This window comes from Aristolochia californica, unplaced genomic scaffold (assembly GCF_029961685.1).
Source record: "Aristolochia californica isolate CCGP_79_NKW_82.1479 unplaced genomic scaffold, dmAriCali1.0.hap1 SCAF_4, whole genome shotgun sequence".
Lineage (NCBI taxonomy): Eukaryota > Viridiplantae > Streptophyta > Magnoliopsida > Piperales > Aristolochiaceae > Aristolochia > Aristolochia californica.
In genome coordinates, this window is record NW_027182103.1 from 40,014,835 (window position 1) to 40,039,056 (window position 24,222).

Genomic DNA, 24,222 nt, shown 5'->3' on the forward strand with positions numbered 1-24,222 from the left:
GGGATGCATGTTTTAATCCATATATTGACTTTTTTAGCTTGCAAACCAATTGATCACCATCACTAGAGGGGAATCGTTCATGTTGTTTCATGTAAACCTCCTCCTCTAGATCTCCATTGAGAAATGCAGTTTTCACATCCATTTGTTGCAACTCTAAGTCAAAATGGGCTACTAATGCCAAAATAATGCGCAAGGAATCTTTCTTAGATACAGGAGAAAAAGTTTCCTTGTACTCGATTCCTTCTTTCTGAGTGAATTCCTTAGCAATGAGTGGTGCCTTGTATCGCTTAATATTACCTAATGAGTCTTTCTTTGTTTTAAAGACCCATTTACATCCAATGGCTTTAAATCCACTAGGCAACTCAACAAGATCCCAGACTCCTTTACTCTTCATAGAATTCATCTCTGCCTTCATGGCATTGTACCATAATTCTGATTCTTTGCAACTCATGGCTTCTAAAAAATACATGGGATCATTTGCGGTTCCAATGTCAGATTCTTGCAGATACACAATATAATCATCGGTAATTGCTGATCTCCTGAGTCTAGTAGATATTCTTAATGTTGAACCATCATTTTCCTGAGAAGTATGTGGTTCAACTAGTTGTTCAAAAGTGCTTGGCAACTCTTGAAGTTCCTGATCTACTGGAATGTTGTTAGCATTTTGTGGAACTTCAATGATTGGTTGTTCAACACCGATTTGTACTTGAAGGGTGCTGTGAACAATAACCAATCTATCACTTGAGGTGGAAGGTTGAGATTTTGAATGATCCTTCTCAAAAACTATGTTCCGAGTTGGATTCCTCCCACTGATCAAATCATTTTCAAGAAATTTTTCATTTCTAGTGTTGTGAGATGGCCAATAAAATTTGTAACCTTTAAACCTTTCAGCATATCCAATGAAATACCCACTAATGGTCCTTGGGTCCAACTTCTTCTCTTGTGGATTATAAATTCTCACTTCAGACGGGCATCCCCGAACGCACATTTGTCGCAAACTTGGTTTCCAACCTTTTCATCATTCACATGGCGTTTTTGGAACAGCCTTGGTTGGAACTCAGTTTAATATATACACTGTCGTCTTAAGTGCTTCAGGCCACAAGGATCTAGGAAGATTGGAGTTGCTAAGCATACTCCGCACCATGCCTAATAATGCTCGGTTTCTGCTACACCATTTTGGTTTGGAGAACCAGACATGGTATATTGGGCAACAATCCCATGTTCTTGAAGAAACTTTGCAAATGGCCCAGGTGCTTGTCCATTCTCTGTGTATCTACCATAGTATTCTCCACCTCTATCTGATCTCACGATCTTAATTTGCTTACCACATTGTGTCTCTACTTCAGCCTTAAAGATCTTAAAGGCATCTAATGCTTCATTCTTATTATAAAGCATGTAGAGATACATGTATCGTGAGGAATCATCTATAAAAGAGATGAAGTGTTTCTGACCATGTGAGTCCCATGTCTGGACCACATATATCAGTATGTATGATCTCTAATATGGTTGAACTCCTATTGGCACCTTTCTTTGACTTATTAGTCTGCTTTCCCTTAATGCAGTCTACACAAGTCTCAAAATTAGTAAAATCCAGAGTATTAAGTACCCCTTCATTCACTAATCTTTTAATTCTATCTATGGAGATATGACCTAATCTCCGGTGCCATAATGTAGAGGAATCCTCATTAATAACACCTCTTTTATTACCAGTGTGAACATGCATTGAATCGTAAGTGGCTTTGTTTTGTAAATTAATGCTATAAAGACCATCAGACAATGTACCATTCCCAACACAATCAGACTTATAATATAAACTGAAAGATGGGTCTGAAAAGTTAAAAGAATATCCATAAGGTTCAAGCCTTAAAACTGAAATCAAGTTTCTGGAGAAACTTGGAACATAAAAGGTCTTTTCTAATTTTAAAACAAAACCACTACTTAAAGTTAAATAGCAAGTTCCTATAGCTTCCACATGTGCGCTCATCTGATCTCCTAAGAAAATGTGATGCTCACTTCCCACTGGTTTCCTTAGGTTTGGCAAACCCTGCAAGGAATTCGAGATGTGGATTGTTGATCCAGAATCAATCCACCAAGTGTAATTATTGACATTAACCATATTAGATTCATAACAAACAAATGAGGTTGGTGTACCTTTGTCAGCAAGTCATTTTTGAAACTTGGTGCATTCCTTCTTCATGTGTCCCTTCTTTTTACAAAAGAAACACTTGGAATCTTTCTTATGGGGGGTTAGTCCACAATGAAGTGGAATGAATTCCCCCTGCATTACCTAGGTCATCACAAATACGACGTTAGTGTAAAAAGATTTGAATTGAAGTGAGATTACATCATTTCATCTGCTCAGGAAAAAACGGAGGAAAGTTGATTCCTACCTTTTTTGCGATTCATCGACTTTCCACGCGTGACCACGTAGCTTCTCCCCCCCCCCCCCCCCCCCCCTCCCAGAAAGAAAAAATTTCTCCTCATTCGCTATTCTCCTCTTCCTCTCCCTCGGCCTTCATCTCCCAACGATTTTTTTTGCCCCATCTTCTTCCTCTCGTCTTCGCTCTCTCAACTCCCTCTGTTTTCTCTGCTTTCTCTAGTCCTCTCTCGTTTTCCCTCTCAGTTTTCTCTCGTCATCGCTTGATTTTTTTTCGCCCCGTCTTCTTCTTCTCTTCTACGCATCTCCTCTCCGTTTCTCTCTCGGCCTCACTCTTCCTTCTCCCTCTCTCTTTTCCCTCTCGGCCTCCCTCTCTTCTCACTCTCGGCTTCCCTCTCTTCTCACTCTCGGCCTCCCTTTCCCTTCTCGTTCTCGCTCTTATCTTTCCTCCTCCCCCGATTTCCTTCGATTTAACCTATTTCGGTTTCAATATCCTTCAATTTCCTTTGATCTTCTTCGATTTTTGACAGTTAGGCGTCGATTTCTTCGATTGGGCTTAGATTTCCCCATTCGACGGTGGTTTTCCCCAAATTTCAGAAGGTGAGCCGAAGCCCTAATTTTTTTTCAACTAATTTAGTGTTGTATTTGATTTAATTTTAATTTCTGTGCGTAATTTATCTTGATTGTGGCCCAATTGTGGGATTTAGGGTTTAATTTCGGGATTAGAGTTGGGGTTTGGGACTATTAGGGTTTTAAGGTCTAGGGTTTATGGTTTGGGGCTTTTAGGGGCTTTAGGGTCTTGGATTTAGGGTTTAGGGTTTGAGACTTTTAGGGGTTTAAGGACTAGCATTTAGGGTTTGGGGCTAGGGGTTTTAAGGACTAGGGTTGATTTTAATTTGTAGGTTTCTAGGTTAGGGTATAGAATTTAGGGGGTTTAGTCAAGTTCAAACAAGGCTGATGATGTACGGTTCGTAGTGCCTGCGAAGTCATATGGGGCTCTACCAAGGGTGCTCGGTGAATTTGGACTTGATGAGTTAGTTTTGGCATTGTTCTAGTAATCTACAATGAAATTAGTTCGCTTAATTTTGAAATATTTTAGAATGTTGTTGAATATGTTTGAAGTGCTATGAAATGTTTTTGCCATGTGGTGATGAGATTTTGGAGTTATAAATATCCACCACATGGTCCAATTCAAACAAGGCTGAGTCGCCTACACGGGCGTCGATTAGCCAACGAAACCTGACCCCCATCAATGACGATGTACGGTTCGTAGTGACTACGAAGTCATATGGGGCTCTACCAGAGGTGTTCAGTGAATTTGGACTTGATGAGTTAGTTTTTGCATTGTTCTAGTAATCTACAATGAAATTAGTTTGATTAATTTTGAAATGTTTTAGAATGTTGTTGAATATGTTTGAAGTGTTATGGAATGTTTTTGCCATGTGGTGAGGAGATTTTGGAGTTATAAATATCCACCACATGGTCAATTCAAACAAGGCTGAGTCACCTACACGGGCGTCCATTAGCCAACGAAACCCGACCCCCATCAATGACAATGTACGGTTCGTAGTGACTGCGAAGTCATATGGGGCTCTACCAGGGGTGTTCGGTGAATTTGGACTTCATGAGTCTGTTTTTGCATTGTTCTAGTCATCTCCAATGAAATTAGTTAGATTAATTTTGAAATGTTTTAGAATGTTATTGAATATGTTTGAAGTGTTATGGAATGCTCTTGCCATGTGGTGAGGAGATTTTGGTGTTATAAATATCCACCACATGGTATTTTGTTATTTGTTGGTTGTGTTTCTGTGTGTCCCTACTTACTACGACGGGTAATGGTTGTCTGATAAAAAAAAATTTCATGAGGACTATCTCGGATTTAGATTATAAATGGCTGGAATAAGACAACAAACTCCTCGAGCATATGACATTTGGACCTTCGATGATGACAACAAAATGCTCGATCTCTTGGTTGAGCAAGTCAATATGGGGAACAAGATGCCCAATGGGGTTTGGAAGCATGAAGTATATTTGGACTGTGTCAATAGGTTCAATGAAGACACAACTAATAAAAAAACTGTTGAGCAGCTCAAAAATTGAACAAGATCATGGAAGAAAACTTACTAAGCAGTAACAAGCTGTCTCAACACTAGTGGGTTCGGTTGGGATGCAACCACACATTGAGTTACTGCATGTCATTCTGTATGGCAAGACTATATCAAGGTCAGTAAATTATGATTGACTATAAAATATTTTGTGTGTTTTCTGCATTACTAGAACTCTATTCCAAGTCGTCTAAATGATGTTTTATCCTTGTAGGAGCATAAAGAAGCTGAAAAGTATAGACAACAAGGCTACCTTCTTTATGACAAATTGGCTTTGGTAGTGGGAAACTCAATAGCCATGGGGAGAGCAAGTCAAAATGACGAAGACATGTTCAATGATGTCCAACATGAGGAAGAAAACTCATGCTTGGACATGCTCGAGGATGTTGATTTAGGTAGAGATACTCCTTCGCCATTCTTTACAGAAAATGAGTCGACACCTGATCAGTCTCCAAGTACTAACCCGTCAACTTCAAGTCATCATTGAAAGAGATCGCAAATGGTCACCAATGATAGTATTATGTTCGTTGATACAATGACAAGAATTGCCACCCTATTGCAATCTTTACAACCTAAAGATGATAAAACTGTCGGAGAGAATTGGTATGAAGCCCTCACAGAAATCCCGGACCTGTCGGTAGAGATGAAGTTTCACGCTCCTCTATTGTTAGATACACCAATGAAGAAGGACATGTTTACGAAGCTGCCAGTGGAAGAGTGACTTAATTGGCTTAAATACTGTGCTGGTAAAATGTAGTCAATAGTTTTAAGTACACTATGTATTTTGGGACGATTGTTTTAAAGTTTAATTATGTTTTTTAATTATGAATTTATAAGACATATCATTGATAGATTATGAATGTTATTATGGTTAAGATTTGGGTTTTCATGATTGTTGTGTTCTTATTGTATGGATGAATATTGTGGGTGTGTGATTGGAGATGGTTTTATATAGGTGTGATTGAAAATAGGTTATGATTGAAGATAAGGGTATGTTTTTGTGTTTATGACATTTAGGAAGAAACATGAATTATTGTTGTAGTCATCATTGTGGTTGTGATGATTGTATTTGCAGGTTTCCATGAAAGACAAAAATAGGAAGACAAGAATGATTTTATTGACATGTCTTATATACATGATGGGAAGATACTATCTCAACCATAGGTATAGACGTGCATTACGTCCTCGTGGGATTGGTGGTCTGATTTATTTGCAAAAGGCATTAGCGAAATCACCTGTTAAATTTTGAAAAGTTTATAGGATGAATCAAATTGTGTTTAAAAAAATGGTAGATATACTTTATAGTAAAGGATTTTTATCGCCTACAAAGACCATCTCGGTGGAAGAACAACTTGCATATTTTCTCCTAACTGTTGGTCAAGGACAAGCGTATAGTGTCACAACAGAGATGTTTGATAGATCAAACTGGACTATAAATAGGTATTTTAATAAGGTGTTGAATGCTATTATCAAACTTCGGCCTGATTACATCAAACGACCTTCAGAACGGACTCACTTGAAGATTTTAAAAAATCCAATGTTTAATCCGTATTTAGATTAATATTTAGAGTTACTTGTATTAATTGAAATGATGTAATTATGATTGTATTGGGGCTATTGATGAAACTCATATCAAAGCAAACATCCCACTTAAAGAACAACAAAGGTTCTGGAACAGAAAGGGCTATCTCTCACAAAATGTGATGGCAACATGTACATTTGATATGCAATTCACTTATGTACTTGTTGGATGGGAGGGATCAGTAGCTAATTCCCATGTATTGAAGGACGCATTGACTCGCCGAAATAGAATCTGTGTACCTGAAGGTAAATAATATATTTTTATGTAGTAATGTTGTTTTATTTTATCTTCAATTATCTTATGTGGAAGATATTTTGTATTGTAGGTAAATATTATCTAGTCGATGTTGGTTATGCAAATATGTCAGGATTTTTGGCTCCATATCGAGGAACTCGTTATCATCTACAAGAATTTGGAGACAACCTTCCTAAAAATGATAAAGAGCTATTCAACCGAAGGCACTCATCTTTGAGGAATACTATTGAATGAAATTTTGGTGCTTTAAAAGCTCGATTCCAAATGTTGAAAGTCGCTCCTCCGTTTTCTTATAAGATCCAGATGAAAATTGTAATAGCTTGTTGCATATTACACAATTATATACGTAAAGAGGATTACAATGATATGCTTGAATTGGAAGATGATGATTCTGATGATGAGGTAGGTGGAGGAGGTGATGAGGTCCGATTAGCAGGTGAAAATTTGGATGAAGATAGCGATGATAGCGATGATCTTGGGGATGAAGGCAACCTATCAACAACAATGCGGAGGCGTCATGCATTAGAATCCACTAGAGCTGCACAATTTCGAGATGCCATAACAACTAACATGTGGAGTGATAATTAGTGGTTGTACTTTATTGCATTTGAACATGTATGTTATCGTGCGTATCTACTAAATTAGTAAGTTGATGATGTTAAACGCACAAACTCGTTGTTAAAAATAATTTACTCTAATTATATTCGTTGTTGTCATTTTATACCTTTTTGTCACGTGTTTTAATTTTATTTATTAAGTATTTTTATACTATATATTATGTTATTAAAAAATAATTTATTTATTAATTATATTCATTTATGTTATTTTTAACTGTTTTATGTACTTTAAATAATTTATTCTAGTCACTCGTAATTAGTATATTAATTTATAATAAATTTTAATCATTAATTGGTTTAATTATGCAATTTTTATAATTAATTAAACAATTAGGTTTATTTATTATATTCCCTTATGTTATTTTTTAATTTTTAATAATTTTATAATTTATTCATGTAATTATTGATTTAATTTATAATAAACTATAATCATTAATTGGTTTAATTATCCAATTGTTATAATTAATTAAACCATTAGGTTTATTTATTATAATCCCTTATGTTATTTTTTAATTTTTTTATTAATTTTATATAATTTATTGTAGTCACACGTAATTATTGTTTTAATTTATAATAATCTATAATCATAAAAGGTTTCTCATTCTCTTCTTTATTTAGAAAAGGACACTGAAATCTATTTTTCAGCCACTTCAACTGGCCTGGACTAACACCCAAACATGAGATGAAGTGGAAGTAATTCATTTCACTTCAATTCAATTTTCCACTTCATTTCCACTTCATTGTGGACTAACCCCCCCTTAATACCAGCATGGGGGGGGGGGGGGGGGGGGGGGGGGGGGGGGGGGCGCGTATTTTACCCTTATCTTTTTGTTTGGCTTGATACTTGACATTTCCATGTGTTGTCAGCATGACATTTTCTCCTTGTTCCATTACCAGTCTCCCTTCCTCTTGAACACACATGGTCAAAAGTTCATTAACTGACCATTTATCTTTATGTGTTGTACGAGATTTTGAAGGGTCCATATTGGTGCATAAGGGAAATTAGGATGTAATGCACCACGAAAGATTCTGACATATCAATATTTCTCATTTGCATGATGTACTCACGCACACCTCTCATACTGGTGTGCTTTAGGGATGAGAACTTCATGATTAGGGTGCTTGCTAATGCCTTATTTGAAGTGACAAATTGAGCATCAATAGCTTTCAGCAAATCTTTGACATTTTCATACTGCTCAACAGAACCATGAAGACCAGCAACAATTTTAGTCTTAATGAACATTACACTGAGGCGATTAGATCGCTCCCATCGTTCATAAAGTGTAATTTCAGCTGCAGTGCTAGTATCAGTAATTACTAGTGGTTCGTCTTTTCTAATAGCATAATCTATGTCCATCCACCCTAAATGAAGAAGTATTCTCTCTTTCTAGACCTTATAGTTATCTCCCTTAACATCAGGGATATTACAATGAATACCAGAGAAACGTGCAGGTTGTACAACTGCATAAAATTACAAATTACGTGCTGATGTTAAAACTGAGTCCTGAATAAAATATCATGCTTTACCAATGTAAATCATGCTTAAAAATCAAATCAATTGACATAAAAAAACATTGCATGTGGGTTAAATATTTTTTAATTCAAGCAGATTCAATATTCTTTATGAGTAAACTTGATGACAAAACTATCAAATTATTTATGAATTCATAATTCTTGTGGGTAAATTATGAATAATTTGATATTTTATCCTAATTAATATACTCAAATATAATAAAAATTCCTGTGGGATAAAATTTATTATATTAAGTATAATTAATTACAATTAATCTCTACTTTTTCTTTATGATAAAACTATCAAATTATTTATGAATTCATAATTCCTGTGGGTAAATTATGAATAACTTGACAATGTATCATAACTAATAAACTCAAATATAATAAAAATTCCTGTGGGATAAAATTTATTGTATCAAGTATAATTAGTTACAATTAATGTCTAATATTCTTTATGTGATCCTAATCATAATATATAATTTTTATTAAGTTAAAGATGTTGTGGCTACTCTCTAATTAATAAAAATTATATGGATCACTAGACATTAAATCCCATAAATGTATGAGAATAGCATGAATTGCATAATTTTAATTAACACTAACATGTTATCATTATGCACAAAATATTCTCATAAGATATGCATAATTAAAAACTATAATATTATGCATAACTTTAATTTCATGCATTTAAATATATGCCAAAAAATGCATAAAAACTGTAAAAAGAAATAAATCTAAAAATTCCTATATACATAATAGCCGATGGCCAGTGGCCTCATGGTCACTGGCACAATTGTTTTTGCCAATTCGTGGGTTCGAATCCTGCTGGTGCAAAAGAAATTTTAAGTACTAAGTCGGCTCGGTCCAGGAACGGCAAGCCAACTCGTCCGAGTCGACTCGACGTTTTTTTTTTTTTTTTTCACCGTGTCAACCCTACCGGAGTCGCGGTTGCCGAGTTGGAACGGTGAGTCACAGTAGAATCATCTCGAGCCAACTCGATGGTATTTACAAAAATACCTTATGAATTTAATTAACATGTTTCTGCACGCTAGAGGTCGTCTTCAACCTCCAGCTGCACGCAGAAAAAAAAAAAAGGTTCGTCGGCGTTCTTTCAAGTCATCGACGCCAGAGCCCCGGCTCCCGCAAGCAGTGAGCGCATAATTTGTTTTTTTAAAAACAGAGACTCTCGGAATCGAAACACTTGATAAGAGGTATGTTCTGATACCAAATGTAAGCCTTAAACATGAATTTCTAACAACAACATGAAATTCATCATATAATTTAAACGGAAGCAAACACATACCTCCTTCCATATGCTTCAAATTCCTTCTCTCTGTTCGGCACTTCCGATCTCTGAGCACTCACGGTGATGGCTCAACTAAAGGGTCTTGAGTGACGAGACAGGGGACCAAAACTACCATCTGAAGCCAACCTCCCATCAAGGTTATTCATGGCTTCGTGTTACCGAGGGAGTTGCAACTACAAGAAGTTGAGACCACGATTATGAGAAACCGTTTCTCATAATAAACGGTTAACACTTTTGACCCTGACTGATTGGCTTAGGTTGATTCCATGATTATTAAGTGGATTCAAAAGTATTGGCCTTTAATAGTGGCTCTATGTTCAGTTTATCTAATATTCTATGTACTATCTCTTTCAGTCCAGTGGCCTTCAATCTCACACATTATCTATGCTTGTAAATGATGCACCTGGAGTTCTCAACTGGGTAGCTGGTGTTTTTTCATGTAGGGGTTACAATATTCAGGTAATATTTGGATTGACCGCAGCTTTTTGTTTCACTCCACACTATCAAACCTCCTTCCATACGCTTCAAATTCTTTCTCTCTGTTCTCTGTTCGGCACTTCCGATCTTTGAACACTCTCGGCGATGGCTCAACTGAAGGGGCTTGAGTGACGAGACAGGGGACCAAAACTTCAATGTCATCTGAAGCCAACCTCCCATCAAGGTTGTTCATGGCTTCGTGTTACTGAGGGAGTTGCAACTGCCAGAAGTTGATACCACAATTAATGAGAAAATCGTTTCTCATAAAAACGGTTAACATTCTCCCACTTGGTCCAAACTTCTAATATAATCTTAAACCCATCAATAATCTGAATTTAAGTAATAAATACATGAATCATGCCGATATGTCCTCTAATGATGAGTATTATCTTTCATGTACTACTGTGTATTTATTTCTTATACTTTATGAATAAACCCTATGTTTACTCTTGGCCCAACATGAATTTTCTCAAAATTAAAGTGCACATAAATATGAGAAAGAACATCACATTAAATAAGAATTTTACTGAAATAACATTGTTCATACAATGAAAATTTTTACATAATGAAACCAAGTCCCATATTCAGAACATGATCCTTGAATTTAAATGGTGGCATGCCCTTAGTCAAAGGATCTACGATCATTAAGTTAGTGCTGACGTGCTCAATGACCATTTTATTTTCTTTAACACATTCTCTTATGGCCAAATAATTTATGTCGATGTTATTACTTCGACTTCCACTTTTGTTGTTCTTGGCCATAAAAACAGCAGCTGAATGATCGCAATATATTCTTAATAGCCTAGAAATAGAATCCATAATTCGAAGCCCAGAAATGAAACTCTTAAGTCATACACCATGTGAAGTAGCCTCAAAACAGGAAACTAACTCGGCGACGTGGCGGTCAAAGTCTGTTTGGCACTCCTCCATGATATTCCTCCACTGGCCATCAAGAAAATGTATCCTGATGTTGATTTACGGGAATTAATACAACCAACAAAGTCAGAATCTGAGTAACCAATGACTTCTAAATTGTCCGTCTGCCTATACATCAGCATGTAGTCTTTGGTTCCTTGGAGGTACCTCATTACTTTCTTTGCAACTTTCCAGTAGTCTAACCCGGGATTACTTTGATATCGCCCCAACATTCCAAAAACAAATGCAATATCATGTCTTGTGCAGATTTGAACATACTTTAGGCTTCCGACACCAGAAGCATATGGAATGTCCTTCATTTGTTCTCTTCCAAGGTCGTTCTTTGGGCTTTGGTTCAAATTGAAGCTATTTCACAATGAGAGCTACACTTGGTGAACAACTCTTCATTTGAAATCTCTCTAACAATGTATTAATACAGTTTTCCTGAGACAGACCTAAGATACCTCAAAATCTGTCTCTATTGATCTTAATGCCAATGACAAAAGATGCCTCACCCATATCCTTCATATGGAAATTGGGAGAGAAAAATTGTTTCACCTCATGTAAAAAACCTTTATCATTGGTTGCAAGCAAAATGTCATCCACATATAAAATAAGAAAACAAATTTTACTCCCATTGACCTTCTGGTATATACATTGATCCATAACGTTTTCTACAAACCCGAATGAAGAAATGACATTATGGAATTTCAAATATCATTGGCGGGATGCTTGTTTTAATCCATATATTGACTTTTTTAGCTTGCAAACCAATTGATCACCATCACTAGAGAGGAATCCTTCCGGTTGTTTCATGTAAACCTCCTCCTCTAGATCTCCATTGAGAAATGCCGCTTTCACATCCATTTGTTGCAATTCTAAGTCAAGATGGGCTAGTAACGCCAAAATAATGCGCAAGGAATCTTTCTTAGATACAGGAGAAAAAGTTTCTTTGTAATCGATTCCTTCTTTCTGAGTGAATCCCTTAGCAACGAGTCGTGCCTTGTATCGCTCAATGTTGCCTAATGAGTCTTTCTTTGTTTTCAAGACCCACTTACATCCAATGACTTTAAATCCACTAGGCAACTCAACAAGATCCCAGACTCCATTACTCTTCATAGAATTTATCTCTTCCTTCATGGCATTGTATCAAAATTCTGATTCTTTGCAACTCATGGCTTCTGAAAAATACATGGGATCATTTGCGGTTCCAATGTCAGATACACAATATAATCATCGGGAATTGCTGATCTCCTGAGTCTAGTAGATATTCTTAATGTTAAACCATCATTTTCCTGAGAAGTATGTGGTTCAACTAGTTGTTCAAAAGTGCTTGGCAACTCTTGAAGTACTTGATCTACTGGAATGTTGTCAACATTTTGTGGAACTTCAATGATTGGTTGTTCAACACCGATTTGTACTTGAAGGGTGCTGTGCACAATAACCAATCTATCACTTGAGGTGAAAGGTTGAGATTCTGAATGATCCTTCTCAAAAACTATGTTCCGAGTTGGATTCCTCCTACTGATCAAGTCATTTTTAAGAAATTTTGTATTTCTTGATTCCTCAATCCTAGTGTTGTGAGATGGACAATAAAATCTGTAACCTTTAGACTTTTTAGCATATCCAATGAAATACCCACTAATGGTCCTTGGGTCTAACTTCTTCTCTTGTGGATTATAAATTCTCACTTCAAACGGGCATCCCCAAACGCCCATATGTCGCAAACTCGATTTTCAACCTTTCCATAATTCAAATGGCTTTTTTGGAACAACCTTGGTTGGAACTCGGTTTAATATATACACTGCCGTCTTAAGTGCTTCAGGCCACATGGACCTAGGAAGATTGGAGTTGCTAAGCATACTCCGCACCATGCCTAATAATGTTCGGTTTCTTCTTTCTGCTACACCATTTTGGTTTGGAGAACCAGACATGGTATATTGGGGAACAATCCCATGTTCTTGAAGAAACTTTGCAAATGGCCTAGGTGCTTGTCCATTCTCTATGTATCTACCATATTATTCTCCACCTCTATCTGATCTCATGATCTTAATTTGCTTACCGCATTGTGTCTCTACTTCAGCCTTAAAGATCTTAAAGGCTTCTACTGCTTTATTCTTGTTATAAAGCATGTAGAGATACATGTATCGTGAAGAATCATCTATAAAAGAGATGAAATATTTCTGACCATGTGAGTCCATGTCTGGACTATATATATCAGTATGTATGATCTCTAATATGGTTGAACTCCTATTGGCACCTTTCTTTGACTTATTAGTCTGCTTTCCCTTAATGCAGTCTACACAAGTCTCAAAATCAGTAAAATCTAGAGTATTAAGTACTCTTCATTCACTAATCTTTTAATTCTATCTATGGAGATATGACCTATTCTCCGATGCCATAATGTGGAGGAATCCTCATTAATAACACCTCTTTTATTACCAGTGTGAACATGCATTGAACCGTAAGTGGCATTGTTTTGTAAATTAATGTTATAAAGACCATCAGACAATGTACCATTCCCAACACAAGCAAACTTATAATATAAACTGAAAGATGAGTCTGAAAAGTTAAAAGAATATCCATACGGTACAAGCCTTGAAACTGAAATCAAGTTTCTGGAGAAACTTGGAACATAAAAGTTTTTTTCTAATTTTAAAAAAAAAACACTACTTAAAGTTAAATAGCAAGTTCTTATAGTTTCCTCATGTGAGCTCATTTGATCTCCTGAGAAAATGTGATGCTCACTTCCCACTGGTTTCCTTAGGTTTTGCAAACCCTGCAAGGAATTCGAGATGTGGATTGTTGATCCAGAATCAATCCACCAAGTGTAATTATTGACATTAACCATATTAGATTTATAACAAACAAATGAGGTTGGTCTACCTTTGTCACCAAGCCATTTTTGAAACTTGGCGCATTCCTTCTTCATGTGTCCCTTCTTTTTACAGAAGAAACACTTGGAATCTTTCTTAATACCACCTTGGGGGGGTATTTTACCCTTCCCTTTTTGTTTGGCTTGATACTTGCCTTTTCCATGTGTTGCCAGCATGACACTTTCTCCATGTTCCATCACCAGTCTCCCTTCCTCTTGAACACACATTGTCAAAAGTTTATTAACTAACCATTTATCTTTACGTGTGTTGTACGAGATTTTGAAGGGTCCATATTGGTGCAAAAGGGAATTCAGGATGTAATGCACCACGAAAGATTCTGACATATCAACCTCAGGATTTTTAAATTGAGCCGCAATATCCCTCTTTTGCATGATGTGCTCGCACACACCTCTCATACTGGTGTGCTTTGGGGATGAGGACTTCATGATTATGGTGCTTGCTAATGCCTTATCTAAAGTGACAAATTGAGTATCAATGGCTTTCAGCAAGTCTTTGATATTTTCATACTGCTCAACAGAACCACGAATACCAGCAACAATTTTAGTCATAATGAACATTATACTGAGGCGATTAGATCGCTCCCATCGTTCATAAAGTGTAATTTCAGATGCAGTGCTGGTATCAGTAATTACTGGTGGTTCGTCTTTCCTAATAGCATAATCCATGTCCATCCACCCTAAATGAAGAAGTATTCTCTCTTTCTAGACCTTATAGTTATCTCCCTTAAGATCAGGGATATCACAACGAATATCAGAGAAATGTGCAGGTCGTACAATTGCATAAAATTAAAAATTATATGCTGATGTTAAAACTGAGGCCTGAATAAAATATCATACTTTACCAATGTAAATCATGCTTAAAAATCAAATCAATTGACATAAAAAACATTGCCTGTGGGCTAAATGTTTTTTAATTCAAGCAAATTCAATATTCTTTATGAGTAAACTTGATGACTAAACTATCAAATTATTTATGAATTCATAATTCCTGTGGGTAAATTATGAATAATTTGATATTTTATCCTAATTAATATACTCAAATATAATAAAAGTTCCTGTGGGATCAAAGTTATTATATTAAGTATAATTAATTACAAATAATTTCTACTTTTTCTTTATGATAAAATTATCAAATTATTTATGAATATATAATCCTTGTGGGTAAATTATGAATAACTTGATATTTTATCCTAACTAATAAACTCAAATATAATAAAAATTCATGTGGGATAAAATTTATTATATCAAGTATAATTAGTTACAATTAATGTCTAATATTCTTTAGGTGATCCTAATCATAATATATAGTTTTTATTAAGTTAAAGATTCTATGGCTACTCTCTAATTAATAAAAATTATATGGATCACTAGACATTAAATCTCATAAAAGTATGAGAATAGCATGAATTGCATAATTTTAACTTACAATAACATGTTATCATTATGCACAAAATATTCTCATAATATATACATAATTAAAAACTATAATATTATGCATAACTTTAATTTCATGCTTTTAACTATATGCCAAAAAATGTATAAAAACTGTAACAGGAAATAAATCTAAAAATTCCAATATACATAACAGCCGATGGCCAGTGGCCTAATGGTCATTGGCGCAATTGTTTTTGCCAAGATGCGGGTTCGAATCCCGCTGGCGCAAAAGCAATTTTAAGTATCGAGTCGGCTCGGTCCAAGAATGGCAAGCCAACTCGTCCGAGTCGACTCGACGGTTTTTTTTTCTTTTTTTTTTAACCGAGTCAACCCGACCGGAGTCGTGGTTGTCGAGTTGGAACGGCGAGTCGCGGTAGACTCATCCCGAGCCAACTCGATAGTATTTACAAAAATACCTTATGAATTTAATTAACATGTTTCTACGCGCTGGAGGTCGTCTTCAACCTCCAGCCGCACACAGAAAAAAAAAAAAGGTTCGCCGACGTTCTTTCAAGTCGTCGACGCCAGAGCCCCGGCTCCCGCAAGCAGTGAGTGCATAATTTGTTTTTTAAAAAACAGAGACCGAAAACAAAAATAGAGACTCTCGGAATCGAAACGCTGGATCAGAGGTCTGTTCTGATACCAACTGTAAGCCTTAAACATGAATTTCTAACAACAACATGAAATTCATCATATAATTTAAACGGAAGCAAAATCATACCTCCTTCCATACGCTTCAAATTCCTTCTCTCTGTTCAGCACTTCCGATCTCTGAGCACTCACGGCGATGGCTCAACTAAAGGGCTTGATTGACAAGACAGGGGACCGAAACTACCATCTGAAGCCAACCTCCCATCAAGGTTATTCATGGCTTCATGTTACCGAGGGAGTTGCAACTGCCAGAAGTTGAGACCACAATTATGAGAAAACTGTTTCTCATAATAAACGGTTAACACTTTTGACCCTGACTGATCGGCTTAGGTTGATTCCAAGATTATTAAGTGGATTCAAAAGTATTGGCCTTTAACAGTGGCTCTATGTTCGGTTTATCTAATATTATATGTACTATCTCTTTCAGTCCAGTGGCCTTCAATCTCACACATTATCTATGATTGTAAATGATGCACCTGGAGTTCTCAACCGGGTTATTGGTGTTTTTTCACGTAGGGGTTACAATATTCAGGTAATATTTGGATTGACTGCAACTTTTTGTTTCACTCCACACTATCATACCTCCTTCCATACGCTTCAAATTCCTTCTCTCTGTTCTCTATTCGGCACTTCCGATCTTTGAGCACTCTCGGCGATGACTCAACTGAAGGGGCTTGAGTGACGAGACAGGGGACCGAAACTACAATGTCATCTGAAGCCAACCTCCCATCAAGGTTGTTCATGGCTTCGTGTTACTGAGGGAGTTGCAACTGCCAGAAGTTGAGACCAGGATTAATGAGAAAACCGTATCTCATAAAAACAGTTAACATTCTCCCACTTGGTCCAAACTTCTAATATAACTTTAAACTCATCGATAATCTAAATTTAAGTAATAAATACATGAATCATGCCAATATGTCCTCTAATGACGAGTATTATCTTCCAAGTATTACTATGTATTTATTTCTTATACTTTATGAATAAACCCTATGTTTACTATTGGCCCAACACAGATGAATTTTCTCAAAATTAAAGTGCACATAAAGATGAGAAAAAAACATCACATTAAATAAAAATTTCACTGAAATAACATTATTCATATAATGAAAACTTTTACATAATGGAACCAAGTCCCATATTCACAACATGATCCTTGAATATAAATGGTGGTATGCCCTTAGTCAAAGGATCTGCGATCATTAAGTCAGTGCTGACGTGCTCAATGACCACTTTATTTTCTTTAACACATTCTCTTATGGCCAAATACTTTATGTCGATGTGTTTACTTCGACTTCCACTTTTGTTGGTCTTGGCCATAAAAACAGCACCTGAATGATCGCAATATATTCTTAATGGCCTAGAAATAGAATCCATAATTTTAAGCCCAAAAATGAAACTCTTAAGTCATACACCATGTAAAGTAGCCTCAAAACAGGAAACTAACTTGGCTTCCATAGTCGACGTGGTAGTTAATGTCTGTTTGGCACTCCTCCATGATATATTGCTCCATTGGCCATCAAGAAAATGTATCCTGATGTTGATTTGCGGGAATCAATACAGCCAGCAAAGTTAGAATCTGAATAGCCAATGACTTCTAAATTGTCCGTCCGCCTATACATCAGCCTATAGTCTTTGGTTCCTTGAAGGTACCTCATTACTTTCTTTGCAGCTCTCTAGTGGTCTAACCCGGGATTACTTTAATATCGCCCCAACATTCCAACAACAAATGCAATATCAGGTCTTGTGCAGACTTGAACATACATTAGGCTTCCGACAGCAGAAGCATATGGAATGTCCTTCATTTGTTCCCTTTCAAGGTCGTTCTTCGGACATTGGTTCAAATTGAAGCTATCACCCTTCACAATGGGAGCTACACTTGGTGAACAACTCTTCATCTGAAATCTCTCTAACAATGTATTAATACAGGTTTCTGAGACAGACCTAAGATACCTCAAAATCTGTCTCTATTAATCTTAATGTCAATGACATAAGATGCCTCACCCATATCCTTCATATCGAAATTGGTAGAGAAAAATTGTTTCACCTCATGTAGAAAACCCTTATCATTGGTTGCTAGCAAAATGTCATCCACATATAAAACAAGAAAACAGATTTTACTCCCATTGACCTTCTGGTATATACATCGATCCATAATGTTTTCTACAAACCCGAATGAAAAAATGACATTATGGAATTTTATTTTATTTTTTATGATAGAAGGGGCCCGATGGTGCTGTTAACTTTTGAGTTGGTATTTGATCTTAAGATTCTCTTGGGCGATTGTGTTATTTTTTTATTGATGTTACTCCATCTGGCCTTACTGGAATTTTGTGTCTAAGTTGATTCATAAGGTTATTTAATGCTTCTAATTTCAGCCATTGTACAAAAAATTAATTAATGTTTTGGAAGATAGACAAGATCTTAATGTAATCTTTCAAAAAAGAAAAAAAAGATCTTGATGTGTCTAAAACTTCGTGGGCATTACATATATGTACTAGAGACTTTTGAGTATTCTTCATTCAGAGTGTCTTATTCTGAGTGGTATGTTATAAATAAATAGTGTTTTTTTCTTACTAAAAGAAAGATATGATTAGTGGAAGGAATGTGGAGAGAGCTATTCTATTTGATTTGTTGTTGTAGTTTATGTTAGTACTGAGTGCAATTCTGCTTTATCTCATTTCAGCTCACTGGAGATTTGAATAAGATGGTTGCACTGCAGAGGCTGTTGGAGCCCTATGGCATCTGTGAGGTCTGTTAGAACTTGTCTATTTTCTACTTTTGACAGCTTTTAGGTTAACGTCGATCTTACTATAGTTTGTTTGTTCATCGTTTAGTTGTTTTGCTAAGAGTTCTCAGATGTTCTCTTTTCATGTAGGTGGCTCGAACTGGTCGTGTTGCACTTGAAAGGGAGAGTGGAGTGGACTCGAGATACCTTCGCGGGTTCTCTCTTCCATCATAAGTTAAAAGTAAAGTGGATCAGTTTTTGGATGCCCCTAATGATGTAGTAAGGCTCAGTAACTGCCTTAAGTGGCTTCTTTGGAGGATGCTTTCTAGATTCTATTTTTACTGTAGTTTTTTCAGTTGTGGGAGAACCATGTTTAGTCGCATTCTTTGTGAATAATGTGGATAAGAGATCCATGTTTCTAAATGAAGAAATGTATGCTTGATGTCCAACCAATGAATTATGATAGTTTGGTTTGTATAAACATTTATTAGGTTTTCTGCGTTATTTAAGTCATTTTGTTTATTTAGTGCCAATGTCCAAATCAGGCTCTTCTTTGAATTTGAAAGCTTCATCAAATCCGAACTTATTCTTCAGCAAGTCAACCTGCATTGGCACTGGATTTAGCAGGCTGCACCAGAAGTAGAGACATATAAAAGCGATACAGAAAAGAGAACATCTGAGAACACTTAGCCCTGGAGCCTGCACTTCCAACTACCTAACAACCCCCTTTGGGAGGTTTTTGAGTTACAAGACATGCACATCATTAGTAATTTAAGTGTTTGTTATCATCAAAATTATTTCAATAAATATCGTTCAGCCCCAATTCTGATTTCAATGTATAGAAAAATTTCTCTTTTCTATCTTCTCCCTTTAAACCACCTTAAATTTCAGAGTCTTCATTTATTTCCATGCATTTTATCAGTCACACATCAGATTCTGATCAGCCCACTTTACCTGTATGCATCAACATTATTCAACTAGTAAACACAAGTGATAAAATATATATAATGTCAGACTCTTCTTGATCCATTCCTAGAATCACTCTTGCTCAAGTGAAACAACCTGTTTCCCTAAGTTGCGACCGGTAAAGAGTCCGATAAGGGCGGCGGGGGCATTCTCCAAGCCTTTGACAGTGTCTTCCACATAAACTATCTTCCCTTCCTTGAGATACTGACGTACTTCCTCCACAAACTTGGGATACTTGTCATAGTGATCAGATACAATGAAGCCCTCCATACGCACCCGTTTAATAATGAGCTGCATCAGGTTGTGTACACCTTCAGTTTTTTCTAGGTTGTACTGAGAAATCATTCCACATACTGAAATTCTCCCATGGTTTCTCATGTTCAAGAGAACTGCATCAAGCATGGATCCACCAACATTCTCAAAATAGATGTCAATTCCTTCTGGGAAGTATCTGAAATCGGATTTAAACAGACCAATCAAACGATAGGAACGGTGCACAGACGAATCAAACAATAGGAACGGCCGAAGGAAAAACTAAATCCTCAGACTTTTAGCATTTTTATGAAGATATGATCGTTCGCAATGAAGATTCTGACCTTTTCAATGCTGCATTCAGGTCGGGCTCTTCTTTGTAGTTGAAAGCTTCATCAAATCCAAGTTTATTCTTCAGCAATTCAACCTGCAACAGAACTGGTGTTAGGACCAACAAAGCTATAATAAGGGTGTGCATTTTCTTGTTACACCCAATAATAAGCATTGCATCGTTAACAACATCCCCTATTTTCTAAAATAAACATCTCATGGTTCCCCATCTTGGACTTGGAGCTGACTGGGGCATCCTGAATTGGGGTAGAGTTGCCTGAGTCCAAAGGGCTCCACCTAGAGACTCTACAAGGTCGAGCCTTACATGGGAACTTGGCCATGAAAAGTTAAAAGAATAAAATATTACTAAAAAAATATATATCAGATAAGCTTATACTTCGATATAAATATGATAGATAATGGCAGCGTTGGAAATGCCAGGGATGGGCAGAGGAGGAGAAATTTCGAAAACATGTAGGGTTTTTCAACTGGAATTGGATCATGACCGAACCCGTTTTAATCCCTTACTCTAACTGTCCAATTTGTATAATTTAAGGGCGTTTCAAGAACCAGGGTGAGTCCTGCCCTGAAAACCGATCCACTAAATCGCGAGTCAACCTCGCTAGTCACTAGATCACGAGCTATAAGTAGCTCATCATATACAGCACAATTCCACTTAACAAGCAACAAAAACAGAGTGAAAACTCTGCTCATCCAGCGGAGCCTAGTCTCTCTCATGAGCTCCAAAATTTGAGCTTGCTTTTCTTAAATAGCAAACGTTTATTTTTATACTTTCTGCAATTGCAGCAATACACATGTTTCTTCCTAAGTTCCAAAGACAACATACATAATATGGGGTAGCTCACCTTTTCTTTAGAGCCTGCACTTCCAACTACATAGCAGCCCGTGAGCTTAGCAAATTGGCCAACAAGCTGGCCCACTGCTCCAGAAGCTGCTGAGACGTAGACAAATTCTCCTTTCTTGGGAAAGCAAATCTCATAAAATCCAATATAAGCTGTCATGCCAGGCATCCCTAAAAAAAAGAAAAGAAAACATGACAGTATATACATAAATCTAGCAGAAAGACAACGAAGATAAAGGGCACAGCTTGTGATGAAAGAGCAGCAGCTGACAGCCTCAGTGACGGATGGTATAAATAAAAGGCATGGAACATTGCTCTATATATGGCCCGAGCAGGGGGCAGATATCCCTTGGAAAGATCTAAAAGACCAAACGATAACAAGCAAAATGAGTTGATTGTAGTTTTTGCTTAATAAGGTTGCAGACAAACCCTCTTTGGTGTTTATTTATAGTGAATGGTACAAAACTTAATTGTCTTCCACAATCCTGAAGCCAAAAAGGAAAAAAACAGGACATCCACTGCTAGTTTCTTTTACCAAGCAGAATCAGTTCAAATCATCCTGGCTAAAGGTTTGAAGCAGGTTATCTGGCCCAATAATTTACAGGGTTAAGCAAGAGTAGATCAACCAGAAAGCTAGCTATAATACATTGCAGAATTATAACGAGAGCTGTAATTGCGGGCAACTTACCAAGAAGTCCTGTATAGTATGAAAGAGGCACATCTGTGTCTTTGATCTTAAATAGGGTCTCTGTCTGCGAGATTAAACTGTACTCTTCCCATCCAGTTAGTCCCCACACTAAATCACCTTTCTTAAAGTCCGGATATCCAGAATCTAAGACTTCAGCCACACCGTATCCGGACAAAGGCTGCATGATAGCAACAATGAGTAAGCACTGAGAGCAATGAGACTTGAGCACATTAAGATGTCAAATTGAGACTTCAACTTGATGCATAACGATTATATATGTCAAATTGATTGGGCTTACTATACAAGCCAAGCTAATAGAGTTACTCGATCAGAACTTGTAATGTATTAAATGGAGAGTTCCTCTCTGAGAGTCTCATGGAGACAGAGATAACCTGTCTTTATGATTGTACTTTAAAGGTTATAAAGAACAAATTCCTCACTCGCATAAGATTTTAGGCTCCAGAAGAACAGAGCCTGAGACTCTTCTTGACTTCCTTATCCCAGATATTATCTTCTTCTACTAAAGCGATTATATAATTTCAAGGCTTTTTACTCCCTTCTTTGATAAATAATAACGTACACTCAAGATATTCGCAGCCACTACGAAGGACACAAAAAAAGAACTTAAACCTGGGAGGTTTGCAATTATTCGGGACAGATCAGAGATTTTTTCTACCCTCAGATTGGTTATGAATTTCATTCCACAAGGTACAGTCCCAAAGTTTCGGCGGCCCGAAACCTGTTTCCATTCGATGGTAAACTCTCGAGAAAACTGTCACTTACCTCTTATGCAATAGATACCAGTTCGACAGTTTCAATCATCGCGTAATTACCGGGATCAATAAAAAAGGAAAAAGGAAAGAAAATCGTAAAAGGGGGGAGAGAGAGAGAGACAGGGACAGAGAGATAAATTACCGATCCGGGCACAAACGAATCAACGTAGCTCGGACCATCCAGTTTTCTCATTCGACCGCGCATGTAAGGATCACACGATAAGTAAAGGTTCTTCACTAGGACCGCCTTGTCACCTTCGGGAACCTTCAAAGTAATCTTGCCGGAACTCAGGACCATGTCGGACTCTTTCGGAAAACCGGTGACATAGTCACGAAAGATGATCCGGTTGTTGCTCACTTCTGCTCCTGCGTCCGCCATCTTCCTTTCGAGCTTATGATCTTTTGGAACCTAATCTCCTCTTCCGCGGAGGTTATATAAGAACTGCCACCAAATAAATGCAGACGAAGCTCCAGTGTGGATGAAAGACGTTACGTCACACGACAGGGACGAGAAGGCTCTCGGCCTCACGTTCAAACGAGTAAGGAAGGAGTGTTAGTGCATTTGGGTAAAAAAGTAATTTAAAGCGCAATGGAATCTACTTAACCTCATAGAAACTGTTATAAAATTGTTTAATAAAATAAATTTAGCATAAAATAATTAGAAGAAAATAATTTTTAATGTAATAATTTGAATTTAAAATTTTGAAATAATTAGGAATTATATTAAATATTGCATGTATAATAATATATATGTAATAACTATATAACATAAATTTAATTTTGTTATAATTTTGAATTAAGTTAGTGATTATGTTTTAGTTGATATAATTAAAAATAATAATAAAATTTCCAAATAAAAATTCAAAAAATAAAAAAACAAATTTATTTTATAAAATAATCAAAGTAGAATAATATATATTAATTACATAAATCAATAAGTTACATGCTATTGATCTTACTTAAGTAAATAACTAAAAAAATGAATTATTAAATTATTTTTAAGTTAATAAAAATGATGTGTAATTTAAACCAATTTATTTGTATATTGATTAATTATTATTATTATTTTTTAACACGAAGAAAAAAGAGGTTCTCAAAAGATAAAAAAGAGACGAGATGGTTCGCATCCTCCTATCGTCGTGAATGGAAAGTGGTTTCCACCGTTTATAGAAAAAAAACTGAGGTGATCTACTTTCCCTAGGTAGAATGAATTCTACTCGAACATTTTAGGTGCACTAATATGATTTTCGTCAATTAAGTGAAAGGAATTCACATTCCACTCTTAACTTCCAAGTACACTAATAGGTCCTAAAAGAGAACTTGATTCTCACTTAAATATGTCACATTCAAAATGGGATCTACTACTAATAGTTTATTTTGTTTTGTCCATTTACTAATGGGATCTCTTATTCCATATGGAGAGCCAAGAGGCAGCAGCTTTGCCTTCGTTGGTGGTTTGCTTTGTTTGGACTCAAGTCTTGTAGAAGATCCAAACC

The 24,222-nt window shown here is 36.4% G+C and overlaps 2 protein-coding genes across 2 annotated transcripts; both read right to left on the reverse strand.

Moving 5' to 3' along the window:
* Positions 1-7,888: 7,888 nt before the first annotated feature.
* Positions 7,889-8,293, reverse strand: LOC137963332 (uncharacterized). The gene has a single exon (XM_068810469.1). It carries the CDS (start codon positions 8,291-8,293, stop codon positions 7,889-7,891), a length of 405 nt encoding a protein of 134 aa, XP_068666570.1.
* An 11,431-nt stretch (positions 8,294-19,724) lies between these two features.
* Positions 19,725-23,196, reverse strand: LOC137962257 (2-alkenal reductase (NADP(+)-dependent)-like). The gene is made up of 5 exons (XM_068809022.1): positions 22,869-23,196; positions 21,954-22,131; positions 21,270-21,436; positions 20,418-20,500; positions 19,725-20,272 (listed from the first exon to the last, which is right to left on the reverse strand). The coding sequence occupies exons 1-5, from the start codon at positions 23,103-23,105 to the stop codon at positions 19,894-19,896; spliced, it is 1,044 nt and encodes a 347-aa protein (XP_068665123.1). The 5' UTR covers positions 23,106-23,196; the 3' UTR covers positions 19,725-19,893.
* Between the last annotated feature and the right edge of the window lie 1,026 nt (positions 23,197-24,222).